Source organism: Notamacropus eugenii, chromosome 4, assembly GCF_028372415.1.
Source record: "Notamacropus eugenii isolate mMacEug1 chromosome 4, mMacEug1.pri_v2, whole genome shotgun sequence".
Taxonomy (NCBI): Eukaryota; Metazoa; Chordata; class Mammalia; order Diprotodontia; family Macropodidae; genus Notamacropus; species Notamacropus eugenii.
This window is the reverse complement of record NC_092875.1, coordinates 261,054,252-261,072,711: the sequence shown is the minus strand read 5'-3', so window position 1 is coordinate 261,072,711 and position 18,460 is coordinate 261,054,252. Positions and strand designations below refer to the sequence as shown.

Below are 18,460 nucleotides of genomic sequence, written 5' to 3'. Positions count from 1 at the left end.
ACCAGTTAGCTCATTAGGTTATAGATGACACTTCAGTTCCTTTCCACATTTGAGGAAAATCTGCCTGTATATACTCCCTCTCTCAATGGTCTCTTGGGGAAAATTAAAATAGCCCTTGAAAACAGAAAGAGATGCATTGATTAAAACTACTTCAGAATTACCCAGTAGAGACAGAGGATTCTCCTTCTAAGATAGGGCATACAAATTCATTTAACAAAATATATAAGCATTTACTTTGTATGTAAAACTATTACATTTAACAGTCGAAGCAAATATAAAATACCAAAGTACCTTTAAGATGTTAACAACTTAGTTGAAGAGATAAGACCAATAGGTAAAAAATGAAAAACTAATAGCACATCCCAATTAAGCAAATGATGGGAGATTAAAGTAACTGGTAACGTGAAGAAATGTCAATAGATCTTTTACTATTTGGTCTGCTGCAAACCCCAATTCTGCATTTGATCATTTCATAATGAAAGTAATCATCCTATTATCTACCAATGTAATACTCTTGTCAATTTGTTTAATCTTTAAGTTAGGCAATTCTGTAAGACTATAAGTTGTACAGAAGGTGCCACCCTACACTGGTAGAGTTTCCTCATCTAAGAGTTTCCTATACCTATGAAACCAGAGGTTTAGTCCTCATCTCTTAACAGTAGTTTGTTCAGTCATTTCAGTCATGTCTGACTATTAGACTCCATTTGGGGTTTTCTTGGCAAAGACAGTAGAGTGGTTTGCTATTTCCTTCTCCAGGTCATTTTACAGATGAGAAAACTGAGGTAAAGGATTAAGTGATTTGTTCAGAGTCACACAGTAAGTGTCTAAGACCAGATTTGAACTCAGGTCTTCCTGATTCTAGGGCCAGTACTCTATCCATTGTGCTACCTAGCTGCTGTACAAGTACAGTACTAGGGAAACTGTACTGACTGGAACCACAAGCCCTAGGTTCAAATTCCACTTTTGACTCTGATTAAAATTTTCCCTCTGACACTCTGTGACCTTGGGTAGGTCACATGTCCTCTCTGGACCCAGATTTCTCATCTGTAAAATGAAAAGTTGGACTGGATGACTCATAAGATTTCTTGGTGCTCCACATCTATATTCCTAAGATTCTATATGAGGAAGATGGGAATTCTTTGGAAAGGAATTTTCCAACAATCCTCCCTATGAATAACAGGGGAACACTAATGAGATGAGCTGCATCTCATTCCACTCTTGAAGTAATGTGATAGTGTCCAAGAAGATTTGTGGAAGATCTATAGTGTTCCATTATTGAGCAGACCACAAATTTAATCAACTGGTTCCAAAGTCTTCTAATAAGACATTGGCAAAGGTATTTGGAACAACTGTAGAATCAATGCCCAATCAAATCTTTTATCTATTCAAAGAGAAAATTTTCTATGATCTGAGTTTACAAATCTACCCAGCCAATAACTAGTAAACATGTACCACTGGCCAGAGCAATAGACATGAACAGAAAGAGTGTTCCCAGTCTCGGACAGACCTACAATTACCACTCCTAAGGAAAAAACTCGGAGCAGATTCTGATCAATACCTTTCTTTGTATCTGACACATCTACGAGTACAAGTTAACACAATAAATTTCTAAGACATTTCTCATAGTATTTTCATAATTATATCCTCAGAGAGAATGTTGCATGCTCAAATTTCCATGACCTTTAAGGATTACCAAATCTCATCGTGCTTTTCAAGTGTCAAACCATGCTACAAAGCACAGTGGAGGATGTAAAAGGGCTGGACCATCCCTAGGTCAATGACATATAACTCCAGGTCCGCTTCTCCTTTTGGCAATAGTCATGAGATTCTTAGTCCTCAGCTAACACATGCAAGTGGAATAAAGTGAATTTCTGGAATATAAATGCTACCCTTGAGGAAGATAACAACATAATAGCAAAGTTACCATTATTCATCAGTGAGGTATGTTATGTTGGAAGTCCTATAATGAGATAAATGGACCATAAAGAATAAAGACTCAACTCACCACTGGAGAGGGTAATGGAGATTGGATTTAATTCTAAGGCTGTTATTTCATACCAAGATGGACACAGCAAATATGTACTCCCAGAAGGAATCATTTTAAGAAATCTGACACTGTCCTGAGCTATAGAGATAGAGACTGGACAAGTAATTTCACCAATTTAGAGAAGTCACCTAAGGAATTCCCTAAATTCTTAAACAAGAATTTCTTCATAATACCTTTTCAGCAACTTAATAGTTTTAGAGTGTTTCCTAGAGCAGAGCTTGTAAAACTTTTTTCCATAAATAACTCCTTTAGCACTAAAAGTAGAGACTAAGAGAAGTGAAAGATCACATGACTTGTTCAGAGCTGCAAAAACAGAATGTGTCAGACGGAGGCAGAACTTGAACCCAAGCCTTCCTAGCTCCATGCTCTTTCCATTCCCTACTTCTTATTGTCCTTAGATGAAACAAAGCAGAAAAATTTCATTATCAATATTCCTAAAATGAGTATTAAAAACTAGATGAGTGTATGGAGGTGAGGAACAATTCATTATTCATCTCACTAGGTTTGATATAGTAGACCTCATTCATTCAATAAGTATCGAATAGTCCCCTGCAATGTATAGGATTCTATGAGGAGGAAAAATGTACAATACAATTCCATTTCTCAAGATACTTCTAATAGCTACAACGGGTATCAGGACACACATGATCAGGACACATACCAGGTCTCCAAAAGAATGTATTTTGGTAATTTTTAGACCAGGCCAAAAAAATGCTATACTTTGAAACTAAAGCAAGAAAGAATCAACTCAACAGGGATGAGAGCAAAGTCTACCAGATAACCTGCCCTAGGAGAGAATTTGAAAATGTACTTCTGCTATTGCCACCATGCTTCCTGAATCCCAGCAGTGGGCTTTGGGGCCTCACTCAAAAAAGAGAAATTATTTTTTTTATTTTGGGGAAAAACTCAAGATCTCCGTTTTATGTAGCCTGCATTTTATTTTAAGTATATAACTAGTTTAATTGACAGCTTTCAAAGCTGTCCAGATGATATATCCTTCTTTTGGGCTTTCCTTCTGTTTTCAATCAATTTCAATTTAACTAACATAAGTGGTCATCTTAAAAATTTAACTTGCTTTCATAAGTGTTCTAGTGATACAAGTTGGTAACTAATGTTTTGAAAAGAATCTTAAGTAAGAACCTATTTCACGTAAATTTCTTGCTTGTCCAAGGGAAAATAGCACAAGGGAGGAGAAAAGAAGAGACCCAAGAAGAACCAAAGGTCAAACCAGATTTGTCACTTATTGTCTGTGTGAACTTGGATAAGCCAACTCATTCATTTTCCTCATGTAGAATATGAACAGGTTTTATGAGAGAACCCTTAAGTCTCTTCCAACTTTAAACTTATGAAATCACACTATTTCTAATGAACATGAGCATATAGTCACTATAAAGGTGAACTCCATAATGCAAAACAATTCTTCTTCAGACTCTCCCTCTTTTAGATGTTTTAATATACCTCCCCACGATATTAGGAACAAGGTACTTTAGATGGCAGACATAGATATCTAGTCTCTTTAAAAATGTATCTACCTATTATAAATTAATAAATTGACATTCTATTTTATGTCTGGATCTAATGAGTTTGGCCACTGTGAATAAATTCCTCAGGAAGTGATCACCTAATGGGGGACTGATAAAATCAGAATAAAATCAGCAGAACCATGAAAACCACTTATTCTGTAACACTAAACAACTCTGAAAGAACTATGATCCAAACAATGACAAAACATGGTTTCCAGATGACTGAAGAGGAATGTTACTAACTTCCTGACATAGTGAAGAACTAAATACACAGAATGAGAAACATTTTGGATATGGTAAATGTAATTTTTTTTGCTTGACTATGCATATTTCTTACAAGGCGGAGTGGGTTTTTTTGCCTTTTTTTAAAGATAGGGATGAGCAAAAGAAAATAATGGCTGGCTAATTTTAAAAATAAAAAAATTTAATTTAAAAAAATAAACAAAAAAATCAAAATCAAATCAATCCTTCCCCTGGAAGTCAAGGAATAAAGGAAATGTAATGTGGGGGCACTTGTCAGCCTACTTCTCATATGAGATATCCAGAATGGGCAAAAGATACCTCTTTTAGCCATAATATGTACAGACTACAAATGAATACAACATACCTCATCTGGTAGTGAACATCATCCTACTTCATAAATATTTCACAGTCTTCTAAAACTATTATTTTTTTAGTATTCTAGGGTCCCAACAGGCACAAAGTCTCTCTAAAAGAGTATTTATAATAGATGGTACATACAGTTTACTGAACCTGCCTTTGAGTGAGGCTATGACTTTTACTCTCTGTTGTTTTCTCAGGATAGTAGTTGGCACACAGTAAGTGCTTAATAAATACTATCTGACTTTGCTTGCACCAAATGAACCATACTATCTCTGACTGCCGTGTGTTTGTTGCTTTGTCTACTACTCTTTATTTTCTATGTTTCTCAATCAATACCTAGACTTTAAAATAGTATAAATCCTACTATTGACCTACTTTTGATCATCCCTTGCCTTTCCCTCTTCAGTTCACACAGTTTCTTCTTAGTTATCATGCTGTTATAAATTTTTTCTACTTTGGCCCAGTGGACATGCATTCTCAGACCTTGCAGTTGTCTTACTCTGATATACAATGTTACATAGAATATCTAGGGGACAATGCTGCACCTCTATCAGATGCTATTACATGACACCTTTGTCAGGTCTGATAACTAAAGGGAAATTTAGTTCTGCCATCAGCGTAGCTTCTCTCAGAATATTATAGTCTTTCAGATTTTTTATACTGACAAGTAATTTGATAGAATGTTTTGGATAACAAAGTTCTGATAAATTTAAATTCTCTCAGATTAAGATGAGTTACAGAATCACAAAACTTTAGAGTATGAAGGGACATCAGTAACCATCAAATCTAACACATAATCCCCAAATCATCCCTATTCTAACACACTTGGAAAACGGCCATTTAACTTCTGCTTGAAAACTTCAAATGAGGGAGACCACCACCTTTCAAAGTAGCCCATTCCTCTTTTGGACAGCTCTAATTGTTAAGAAGATGTTCAAGACATCAAGCTCTACATATACATCAAACTATTCTCTACAAATCCTAAACACCATTTTTGGCTGTGCCTTTTGTAGCCAAACAGAACAAGCCTTCATCCTCTTTCACAAGGACAACACTTCAAGTCTCATCCAGAACATAAAGGCCCTTCTCCAGGCTGGCTACCATCCTCTGAATGCTCACTCTCCAGTTTATAAATGTCCTCGCTAAACTTTAATACCCAAAATCAACGTTAATATTCCATATGTTTCAAACAGGTAAGAACAGAGCAGAACTATCCATCTCATTGAAAGCTATGCTTCCCTTAATGTAGCCCAAGATCACATTAATGATGTTAGTCTTGCAGTCCACTAAAATTTCTAGATTATTTCCTCCCTGAATAAATTACTATCTTTAGTGGAAATATAGGCTCTCTTAAGTGAAAGACAGTAAAATATCCTAGCTTACTTCAGGCTGATTGCTATTAAACATCACCAAGAAATACTCCAAATGTGTTTTCTGGTGCGTGTCTTTTCAAGTACAGAGTTTAAAAATCTATGATTATTAATTGCCCACTTCAAGTATTTTTGATGATACCTCCAATAAACTGAGATAGCTAATCCTGTAGTTTGATTTTATGAAATAAATATGTGGATATTGATCTGAGATAAAACTTTTCTTTTGTCTCTTGAATTCCTTACTAATAATCACTATAAGGCATTAAGCTTTCTATGCAATATGTATAATTGTTGCTCTCTAGAACTGACAACGAAGCATTCGTCTCAAAGACGTCAGGAGACATCTATACCTATAACTCTTCTATGTTGGCTGAACTTGGAGAAATTACTTAATTTCTCTGGACATCAGTTTCTTCATCTGTAAGATTGGGGTGTTGGATGAGATGACTTCTCAGGTTCATTTCCATTCTATGATCTTATGAGCTTGGTAGTTTTTGTCATTAGGAATATTCACATACAACATCATCTTTCAGTTTGTTTTCTGCTTTGGAGCCTGGTGATAGTAAAGTATTTAACTTACATCCCTACTAAATCTTGTTATGCTATGTTTAAAGTGTTTTAAAACAAAAATGACCTTTACTTTGACAGTCTTGTTCATTTGTCAGTCTCAAAGATCTTTCAAAGGTTCTCTCTGATTAAAGAGAACCACTTCTATTTTTATATGTGGCTAAACTTTAGCACCAAAAATAATTTTTAATAATCCAGAGAGGAAGTGGTAAAAGAATCTGGGCTTGTGAGTAGCCCTTACTCTACAAATCTAGGAGAAAAAGGAAGACCCAGCTTTTTTTTAGAAAAATAAATTAACAATATAATATGACATAACATGATGTAACATAACATGATATGACATGATGCAGCATAGCACAATTAATATAATTTCACTGACTCTTTCTTCTTTCCTTCTAAATATCACAACTTGAATTGCAGCTGAAAAACTCTCATCAAGGAAGAATAAATAAGATAACTTAATGCTCATCTGCAAGATTCACAGACACTACCATTCATAGATTTCTCAGAAATTTGAAACTATTTGTCAAGCAACCAATGGAGAATGGCTTAAGAAAAACACTATAGCTAGGCAGCAGTTTTACCATATAATCCTATATCACAATGTGCAGTTCTACGATTAATTCCTGAAAGTTCATTTCTTTCTAAGTAACACCACATTTCCATCAAATGAAAACCCAAATGCAACAAAATCTTCCTCACTAATGAGATCAGTATTTGGAAGAAGAGATTACTTTAATGATGCCATTAAGAACTCTATCACCTATTTTATCCACTAATTTTAGATTCAAAGAGAACTATCATTCATAAACATAGAAAACAAACTTAGATCACTTAAATAAGTTTTTTCCTTTCTCCAATGTAACCTAGATTTTGCTTTAGACACCCTGGTGAGAAATTTGCTCAGCTCGGTTGAATTAAGTATTTTAAGAAATATTTATGGATAATCTATAAAATCATTCAATAAGATAAAAAAGGTAAGAGATCATAAATAGTTCATAATAAATAGTTTTGGTATTCTCACCTAAACCAGACTTTTTCAATCGTTTTAAGTGCTGATTTGTTTGTTTTCCAGTGGGAGATTTTTGCCCATGTTTCATTTCTTTATCTGAACTGTCAGCTTCACCATTTTTAGACTCAGATCCTAAAAAAAGAAAACAGTTATACAATTGTTGTCCTCTTTCTTGTTTTCTTTTTTAAAAAAAAGTTAGATTTTATTTTTAAACAACCCAAGAGTAATATGTCCTTTTTCTTTGCTAAAAAGTACTTTAGTGATAATCTGATTCTTCTAACCCTAGAGGTAATAAATATAAAAGCAAAGTAAGTCAATTAAGAAAAAAAAGATGATCTAATATGTGTAGCCAAAAGATAAATTAACTAATCTTATAGCTTGAGGATGAATTTCAAGAAAGTACTCTTTAAAATAAAACATAAATAAGTTTTAAACATTATGATACAATATTTTCAAATACTGGTGAGAGACATGGAGAGAGAGAGACAGAGAGAGACACAGAGAAAGAACCTATCTTTCCAAATAACTTATACATTAAGAAATTTCTGAAAAACACAAATGCTAGTATATAATAAACACAAATACAACTCTGAATATTTTTTAAATAAATCAACTATATACCAAAAGCAAAGAGTTTGCACAGTGCTAAAAAAATAAGTGTCAGAAAAAAACTAATAAAAGGATCTCTGGTTTTGCAACAGAAGATTGACACACAAATTCACACCCACAAAAGAGCTGCTTTTGATAGCATTACACACCAGTACATGGTGTACTGTTAAAGTTCAACATTCAAGTGATCAGGGGAAAAAAAAAACTACAAGCATCATCCCTTGAACCTACTGCCACTTGCAAAAGTCATTTATTATGTACTATTCGCACCTAATTTTTAAAGGCAGGGCTTAGCACAACTAATGTGACTTGCTTGATCAACAGAAGGAATTTAAAAAACAAATTAAACCAAACCTCAAAGTAGAAATAGTACACATTGATTTCCAGCAATTCCAGATTTCCTGTGCCATTTATCACTAAGAAATATTCTGTGAGAACTGATGTAGGATACAATCATTTAGCTATTTTACCTGAAGGTGAATCCGACTGCTCATCAGACACCTTTAATGGTGTCAAAACAACACGAGGAACAGCCTTGTTTACCATCATTGAGACTCCATTTCTTCTTTTCTGCTGCTGTCTCAAAGCCTATAAAACATGATAATAAAACACAACATAAAAATATAACCAAAATTTTTTTCTTTTAAGTGAATTAAATGAGGCATCTGACTATCATTAAATGAAATCTCTTAAGAGATCCAAATTTTACAGTCACTAATTTGTCAAGCTTGCTAATAGTCACCTTCATGTCATTTTCTTCAAAAGCATAAAATCAGGCTTTGGGAAAAGGGGATGAGCTTTAGATCATTTTCAAAGCAATTCTGACAACAAAGCAACACTTAAAGGTTTGCTCTACCTTTGCAGCACAACATGAGGACCCCTGGAATTTGAAACTATGATTTCCGAGTAAAATAAATGTAAAATAAATGTTTCGAAACCAGGATAAAAATATATGTGCCTGCACTTGTCTTGCAGGTGCGTTCTCTCTAGTATACTGCTCAGTCAATCAAGTTAACACAGAGTGTCATCAGTATGTACAGCATGTAAGGACTACAGTACTGAGGCACTCACTCAGCCGTGTGGAGTGCTGCACGAAATCACTGAACATGGCAGGAATCATTTATTTCTGTGAAGGGAATCAGTCCTAATCTTGGAAACCTTGCAGCACTTGGCTTCTGTCTGACTGACTTTAGGCATTAACCTTCAGAACACGAACATGATGGTGTTCTGGCAAATCCAAAGAAAAAAAATGATACGAGAATAAATCTCTCCAAATGGGAGTGCTTTAAGTTTCACAAATGAATCAACCATAGTGATAACACAATAAAAGGTATTAAAAAGTTTTAAAATATAGAGTCCTGAGTGATTATTTTACAAAGAAAATTATCTCTGATAGAAAAAAACCTTAAACCAGGAGCACTAAGCTCATAGGTACAGGGCTACTAAAAGTCCTCAAAAGGGTAGCAAGCTTGTCACAGGCTGCCTGAGCCTTTGACTTTGATTTTTCTGTGTCTGTAATTCCTATTAATTTTATAACATTTCTGTGACCCAGTTAATGTTCTTCTACCAAGGGTGGACATACTTCACTTCAAATACATCACTGACTTGCCTATTTCTTTGCAGCCAAAGACAATGCAATATTATTTGGAAAAGGTATTCCAATTAGCTGTACCTAAAAGGCTCTTAGAAGATCACAAGATTTAGTCACTTAAGTAATTACAGAACTGAAAAATGGGATGAGCTTTGAAAGAATCTGAGAAAATGGAAGCTGTGGAAAGGACATTCCAAAAGAAGATGGTGATAACAAGAACAAAGGGATCCATCATTCAAGCATCATTCCTCATTCTGTGCCCAAGACTGTTTTACAGTAAGGATCAAATGAAAAAATATCTATAAAGCACTTAACATATATCCTAGAATGTAGCAGGCACTTCATAAAGGCTTGTTTCCTTCCTTTCTTATATAATAAAAATAACAACAAATTTTATAGTTACTTGGGTTTTGAGAAATACACATATATTATTTTCATTTGATACTCATAATAACTTTGCAAAGTAAGCCACTATTATCATTATGTCCATTTTACAGATAAAGATATTGAGGCTCTTAGCTTACTGAACTGCCTAGGTTCACACAGTCAGGGAATACTCAAGGCAGTACTCAATTCAGTTCCTCATCTTCTAGCTGATGCTAATATGGGAGGTCTCTGCTCTCTAGGGGGCTTTATAACAAAAGTATCACTTTAGTAGCAATCTATGAAGAGTTCAAAGGACTTTACAGACATTAGTTCATCAATTATGAATACAAAGTATCAAAAGCTTTAATGAAACTTTCTTTAGTATATCTTTAAAAGGTAATTTAGCACTCTGTCCAGGATTATAGCTAAATAGCCCAGGTAGATAATATAACATATATAAAGCAATAACTTCTCTTTCTTTAAACACACACAGACACACATTTTTTTTTCAAGAGGGAGGATACCAACTGCTTGGGAAAATTTTACACACACACGCATACACATATACACATACACACACACACACACACACATACATTAAATGACTTCTAATAGTTCTGCTTATATGCTATATCCATCAGTGTTACTACTTGCTCCTCTCTTTGACTGGTTCTCTTTCCATGGTGTCACCCAGTCTCTTGACTTCAGTTATCTGCCCCTTACTTTTTTGTTTCTTTTCCCATTACTTTGTCACTATCTCCATGACTCTTATAGATCCTTCCTTCCCTGATCTTTTCTTGGCACATAATAAGTGCTTAATAAATATTTATTGGTTGATCAATTGAATCTAAGATCCCACTGTGTATTGGTTGTTGAAAATGATGTCTTATTCTTCCATCTCTACCCTCTGCCTCGCTTTCATCTTTTTAAAATAATTGTTTTTGTTTCTTATATTACCAATAGTATTCCATAATTCTTTCCTCCTCCCACTCTGCCTCTGAGAGCTAACCCATATGATAGTATTTTTTTTAAAGAGGAAAAAAAGTCAGCACAATGATCAATATATTGAAAAAAACTATGAAAAAATATGTAATGTATAATACTCATGGAGCTTCCACCTCCACAAAGGGGCGGTTTGTGGGGGGGAGGGGGGCATTCATATTTCTTCATTTAAATCCTACTTGATCTTATAATTTGTTACATTTACTTTTGATTCTTTGGTGTGACACTGTTCTATTTATCTTTTGTAGTAACTTTGTATATATTGTTTTCTTGGTTCTACTTACTTTACTGTGCATCAGGTCATATAAATCTTTCCAAGCTTCTCTATTTATCATACAAATTATTTCTTACAACAGTAATATTCCATTACATTCATGTACTGAAATTTGTTTAGCCATTCCCCAACCAAAGGACATCTACTTTGTTTCTAATTACTAGCTATCACATAAATATTTTGGAGAATATGGAGACTTTTTTCTTATTAATGGTTCTTTGGAATAAAAGCCCAGTAATAAAGTCTCTAGTTCAAAGGATTGGACATTTTAGTCACTTTATTTGCATAATTTCAAATTGCCTTCCAAAATGGTTGTACCTTTTCATAGCTCCACCTATTACATACCAGTGTGCTTATCTTCCAAAAATCCCTTTCAATAATGTTGTGATTTTTTTGGATCATTTTTGCCAATTTGCAGTGTGTGAGATGAAATCTCAGTGTTGTTTTTATCCGCATTTATCTTATTATTAGTGATTTGGAGCTTTTTTCATGTGGTTGTGAATATTTTGCAGTTTTGAGGACTTTCTTATCTTTTGACCATTTATCTACTGGGAAATGGTTATCAGTCATATATATATAGATATATATAGATATATACACACACACACACACACACACACACACACATATATATAATTTTGTGTATATGTGTGTACACATATACATGTATACACACACACACACTCCTCCTAAACCTATTCTTTATCTTCATTGTAACCAGCCCTCTACCCCTCCCTGCTTCAGCCACATTTCCACAGTCCTGACCCTCAAGTTAAAACATCCCCTCCTTCAACCTTCCACTCAGCAGAGAACACTGCCTTCTTCTTTACTGAAAAAAGAAATTATTTGTTGTGAGCTCCATTTTTCTTCTCACTACATATCTCAAATTCCCTCTACATCACACCTCACTTACAATCTCTGAGGAAGAGATTGGCCACTTTCCTTGCCAGGACCAATTGTTCCACTTGTGCCTATGATTCCAACCCCTCTCTACAATTCTAAGATCTCTAACTGTCCCCCTCCCTTCATGCTCAAACTCTCCTTTTCTCCTGGCTCTTTCTCTAGTATTTACAAACAAGGCCAGATCCCCATTATCACAAAAAAACAATTCACTTGACCTGATATCTCAAAGCAGTCTGCACATACGCACGCGTGCGCGTGCACACACACATGTCACAGCCAAGGATAGGCAAGACAAGCAGGTCTGTAATTTTATTACCACAGAAAACTCTCAGGTGAGGAAACCCTCTAACAATTCTAGTTGGTACACTCTCTGCAGGAGAAGTTTAAGAGGATTGATTGCCTTTAAGGCAAACTGAGGGGGTGGAGGGAAGGGGTGATCTACCCTTACTATATCTACTTTGTTATTTACTATTCCTTTAAAAAAAAAAAGCAGATTGATTTTTTCTGTTTTTACATCAGAGTAATTTTCAAATATCCTCCCCTGACATCTCATAACATTAAACAACAATAACAAAAAAAAAAAAAATTAAGCCTAAAAGCAACCCTGTTGTTATGTTTTTAACAACATTCTGTACCTAGAGCTAACCACCACTCTCCTGGGAGAAGGGAGGTATGTTTCATTCTCTGTAGTGTATGAAGATGATTTATTATTTACATTGCTGTAGTTATTACGTGTATATTGTTCTCCTGGTTCTATTTCAGTCAGCATAAATTTATACATCTTTCCATTTTTTGTCTTTAAATTCCTCATATTTGTTAGTTATTACTGTACAATATACTCCATTACATCAATATATCCCAGCTTATTTAGTCATTCCCCTATCTAGGGTCATCTACTTTGATTTCAGTTTTTGCTGTGATGAAAAAGTGCTAATAGTGGAACAACTAGGTTAAATGGTTATGAACAGTTTAGTGACTTTTCTCATATAGTTCCAAATTGCTATTCAGAAGTTACATTAATTTATAAGCTTCCTCTAACCTAACACTGATTCTTTCCATTTCAGGGATATCTTTGTACTTTATCAATTTCTTGAAACATTTTTTGATTATAAGGTCCTTTTGTGCATGGAATGGCTTTTTCCCCATTTGTCTTCCACCATTTACCACCATGCTTAGTATATAATAGGCACTTAATAAATGTATATTGACTATTAAGTACATACTATGTTCAGGCACTGTGCTTAGTATTAGGGATACAAAGAAAGGCAAAAGAAATCTCAATCTCAAGAAGCTCACAGTACAATAGGAGAGACAACATGTACGCAGCTTTTTACAAACAACAGAATAGGATAAATTGGAGGAAATTCCAGAGAAAGTACTAACCTAATTTTAATGAGGAACAGGATTCTACTTGCAGGACTGAATTTCTAGTAGATACCTTAAACTCAAGACACCCAAAATAGAACTCATTATCATTCCCTCTAAATTCTCTCCCCTCCTAACTTCCATGTATTGTAGAGGGCAATACTATCCACCCAGTTTCTCAGGTTTGCTGTCTAGGTGGTATCTTACCATCTCTCATCTTCCATATGGAATCTATGCCAAGGTCTGTCAATATCATCTTTACAAAATCTTGCTAATATGACCTCTTCCCTACTCTGCCACTGCTATCACTCTGGTTCAGGTCCTCATTGCCTGCTTCATATTTCTCCCTGCTACAATCCATCTTTCACCCTCCAAAGTGATTTTTCTGAAGTGGAGGTACAACCATGTCAGCCTTTATTCAATAAAGTCCACTGGCTCCCTGTCTCCTTCAGGATCAAATAAAAAATCCTCCATTTGGCATTCAAAGTTCTTCACAGCCAATCTCCCATTCCTAACCATCTTTCTGGTCTTCTTACATTTTACTCCTACCTTGTATTCTTCCATCTACCAACACTGGTCTCTTTGCCATTTCACAAACAAGACATTTCACACTCAGTTCTGGGCATTTTCTCTGGCTGTCCTCCATGCCGAGGATGCTCTCTCTTGCCTCATCTCTATTAAATTCTCTCCCCACATTTAAGTCCCAACTAAAATTCTGTCTTACACATAGTCTTTCTCAACCCTTCTTAATTCTAGTGCTTTCCCTCTGTTAATGATTTCCTGTTTATTGGGTATCCAGCTTGTCTGTGTGCATATTATGTTTGTTTTTTGTCTCCCTCCTTAAGATCAAAACTCCTCGAGGACAGAGACCATCTTTTGCCTCTTATAACTCTGGGTTTCACATAGTGTTTTGCACATAGTGCATTTATTAAATGTTTATTGACTGACTGACCACTTGACTTTACGTAAACAGTTTTTGTGACAGAAAGAGGACCCCAAGATGTGAAGTACCATATGAGTGTATCTGTGGTTACTCCTAGTAAAATGGGAATAATTATCTACTTAACTCCACCTATTAAGAGTTTTTGCCTTCCAGTAAGCCTCAGTTTAGTTGTCACTTTCAATGAGAAACTTGTACTAGTTCTGGCTCTCATGTTCTCTCTTTCTCCAAATGATCTTGTATATACCTTTCTGTTTCTATCTTATTCTCCCACAACTCCTTGAGAGTAGAGATTATTTTTCAGTTCTGTTTTTATATACCCAATGTCTACCATGGTGTCTAATATATAGTAGATGTTTAATCAATGTTTGTTGAGTTGAATTGACTAAAAAATGTTGTGAAATTCAGTGGAGCAATCTGCTGCTTTAAAGAGTCTCCTCTAAAAATGCATCTCAAGTATATGTATTAAAATTATACAAAATTTCTTGAAAAATATTAACAATAGAAAGGACTTTGTTCAATAATTCACTGATTATTAATAGCTGATGAGACATGCTTATCCAAAGTGTTTACCATTGCCTTGGAATTTGTCTAACACTGACTCCAAATGAAAGAAAGTTTCCCCATAGGCTGTGAGTTCTCCATATGCTCCTGTTAACAAATGTTATCATCATGTCATTTGGAAAGAATCCTGGAACAGTACAGGGACTCTTAAATGAATTAATAATTCAAAAAGGTCCAGCCCAACTATGCACAGAAGAAAAATCTAATGGATGAAGAATACTTAGTATACAGGCGATTGGACAGCCTCTGGAGATGATCTATCCATTCATCTATGTTGGACCTATTTTGTCTACAGATGGATAATGAACTATGACAAGAATTGATGGTAGAGAACAAAATTATATTGCATTTGGAAAATTGTGTAATACTTTTAATAATCCCCAGTTTTGCTAAGAAACAGGGGCAGCATGGCAGAGAGAAAAGGGCAATGGACTCCAAGCAAGGAAGCCCTGAGATCAAATTCCATCTCAGATACTTACTAGCTCTCTATGGCCCTAGGCAAGTAATTTAATCTCTCTGTGACTCAGTTCCTTCATCACTAAAATGAAGAGGTTGGACTTGATGACCTCTAAGATCCCTTTGAATTCTAAATCTAGGATCTAATGACTCCACAATCAGCAATTATTTCTGATGCTGCTATATACTACAGCTATGAATCATGGATTACAACAGTCTACAAAAGAATTAAAGTTACCAACTGACCAGAAAGAAACTGAAAGAAACCTGCACATTAATAGGAGAGAATTAATACTAGGAGGGCAAGAAACACATCAGAGACATCTGGAATGTCAAAGAGAGTGTGCTGATCATGTAGCAAGAGTGAAGGTAAGAGGTAGGCATATATAAGGTCCTGTGCTAGAGAAAAGGAACAACAAAGTTCAAATGAGGAGAAAGACAAAAAAGTGTATTTTAACTTCTACCAAGTTTAAGTAATTAACTTCCAGGAAAGGTAAATATGAAATCAGGGCTATGGGTCATGTTTATTTTGGAAAGAAGTCAGGCCAAGGGATTGGGATTGGTTTAGATTGGTTATTGTGACAAAGAGAAACTTTTCTGTTATGTTTTCCCTATGTCCCTGAATCTCTGGGAACAAGTCCCTTCCCTATAGAATATAGATTCACATGCAGATAGACACATAGACACACACACTCAAAAATAGACACACTGCCATGCGTGTGCACATACATTCATACACACACTTATAAAAAATGTATTCACTGGAAATCAGGACTAAAATTTCTCACTTGTGCAGTAGATAACGTATCTTGAAGCTATTACTTGGCCACAATTTAGGTAATAGGAGAGTTAGATTGAAGGTATTGAATCCTATTAAAACTCACAAGGTAAGCTGAGTGGGCAACTTTTAAAAGCTTAATTTATATGACAAATTGCAATGTGTCATTATGACTCAGAATGGATAGTAATATCACAAACCAGGCTAATCCTATTCAGTCAAAAGTATAATTAAAAAACAAAAAATTTAAAGGTCCCTGAGTTTTCTTTAAGGAAGTTGAGCACATCATCATAGGAACAAAAATTATATTGATGTTTTATTACATCTCCAGAAATATAACAAAAAGATGTCATAGAAATGTGAAATAACATAGTTAACCTTATTGTGGTTTTTAATCTGCCATGAAAGATGAAAGGTCAAATTGCACTGTATGAAGTTCATATTTAATTTCTGATAAGAAAAGTAAAAAACCTCTTCAATTCTCTTTAGGATTAACATGAAAATATATCCTGATGAAAAACCCCATGAAGGAATTTCAACACAGTTAAAAATCTGAAAGAAATTAAATCCCAGGCTTAAACAAATTGAGAATAAGTATAAATTGATTCTACTATAAAATCATAATTTACAGCTTTTCTGATATAAAATATTTTCTTCCTCAAATCACATACATATTTTAACAGTTCTATAAGTATCAAATTTATAAGATGTGGATAATTAGGATTACAAAAGTTTAGTAAATACTTCCAAAGTCTCTCCAATAAAAGAAAATTCTGGGTTTAACACATCTAGCAGAAATAAACTCTGAAATAATAAAACAAATGACAAAAATATAGTGAAAGACTAACAGCAAAACATTTTAAAAACAAAAACAACAAAAAAACTTAAGATTGCATTGAAGAGTCACAGATCATAGACCTGACCATAACCTGGAAAATTTAAGGGAAAGTAGTTAGGAGAGTCGCTCCCAAATTCTCTTTACAAGGCAGGGCAGTTTTATCTAGATCAGTAAATTATATCTCAAATGTTTTAATTCAAGGAGCTTCTTAGAAAATTCAAAAGCTAGGGAATGGTCCTAATTTCTACTATACAATAGAAGAACAGAACATGCAAGTTGGAAGATCTTGAAATCTACGTAACAAAGAGATGATGCCCATTTTATTTTGTTGGGGAACTGACAGAAAAACAAGACAACAGTATACGGATAATGCATTAGTATGGTAAATACTTCATTGGAGAGTTTAAAATATCACATGCTGTGAATGTTAAAATTTAAATAATTAAAATATACACATACCAAACATATGGCTGCATTAGACATCAGCACCTCACATTCTTACTGGTTGTCTAAATGTCAATGCCCATGTTCAGAAACTATTATGCAACATAACCTTTGAAATTTCACAGTATTGGTCAGAAATAACAAGTTACAGTAAAACAGTAAGAATGAATCTACTCTGCTATATAAAAGAAAAGACTCTGTGACTCTCTAAGTTCTATTACCCTAAATAAATAATGAAGACTTTTGGACAAATTGGCACAGAAGAAAAGGAAAGGTTATATTTTAATACCATGTCATTTTCCATCATAATAAAATTTAGTCTTAGTCTTTTTTCATTTTTTTGCTCCAATATTCAAAAGGATAAAAAGCTAAAATTTTAAGATAATAACAGTAAGGGGGGAGGGAATCATTAATCCATTCCTGAGATATTGTTAGATTTGCTTTATATGTGCTTAAAAAACTCCTACTAAATTATCAAATATTTATGCATAAATTTGAAGTTTTTATTGATTTTTTTATATCACCATAGTTTCCCCTGCTCCTTCCAAAGTGTCGCCACATTTAAAAAAAAAAAAACTTTAAAAAGAGGGTAAAAAATCAGCATAACTAATCAATAAAATTAATAAATCAGAAAAAATGTGCAATGTGTAACACTTTTAAGACTCATCTCTGTAGAGGGGTGTGATGGGATAGGATTACCTTTTTTTCAAAACACGTTTCTTCTTTACAATTTTGCAACATTTACTTCGGGTTTTTTTGTGGTTAATTTTTTTTCTATTTACAATGCAGTTATTGTGTATATGACTTTCTTAGCTCAGCTGATTTGACAGCTTTGCTTAAAGCAGATTTTTCCATGTTTCTCTGTATTTATCATACTCATTTCTTATAATACAGTAATATTCCATTATGTGACATAATTTATTTAAGAATTCCCCAATCCTTGAGTATCTCTTTTGCCTCAAATTTTCTTCTACCAAAAAAGTATTGCTATAAATATTATTAAGTATAAAGTGATTATATTCTTATCAATGTTCTCTTTGGGGTATAAGCCCAGTAATGGAATCTCTGTGTCAAAAGATATAATTCCAAACTGCTTTCCAAAATGGTTGCACTGATTCACAACTCTACCAAAACTGGAATACTGTCACTATCTTCTCAGAATGTCTCTAACATTGGCTACATCGATCTTCTGTCACCTTCTGCCA

At 34.3% G+C, this 18,460-nt stretch overlaps 1 protein-coding gene across 4 annotated transcripts in view; it reads right to left on the bottom strand.

The window, feature by feature from the left end:
* The window catches only part of ASXL3 (ASXL transcriptional regulator 3), a 243,119-nt gene that overhangs the window by 68,507 nt on the left and 156,152 nt on the right, over nucleotides 1–18,460 (bottom strand). For all 4 annotated transcript variants that reach the window (XM_072604508.1, XM_072604511.1, XM_072604509.1 and 1 more), the window contains 2 exons: nucleotides 8,205–8,322; nucleotides 7,138–7,257 (listed from right to left, as the gene is read on the bottom strand). In XM_072604508.1, the coding sequence (XP_072460609.1) occupies nucleotides 7,138–7,257; nucleotides 8,205–8,322 (238 nt within the window). The remainder of the gene's footprint in view (nucleotides 1–7,137; nucleotides 7,258–8,204; nucleotides 8,323–18,460) is intronic.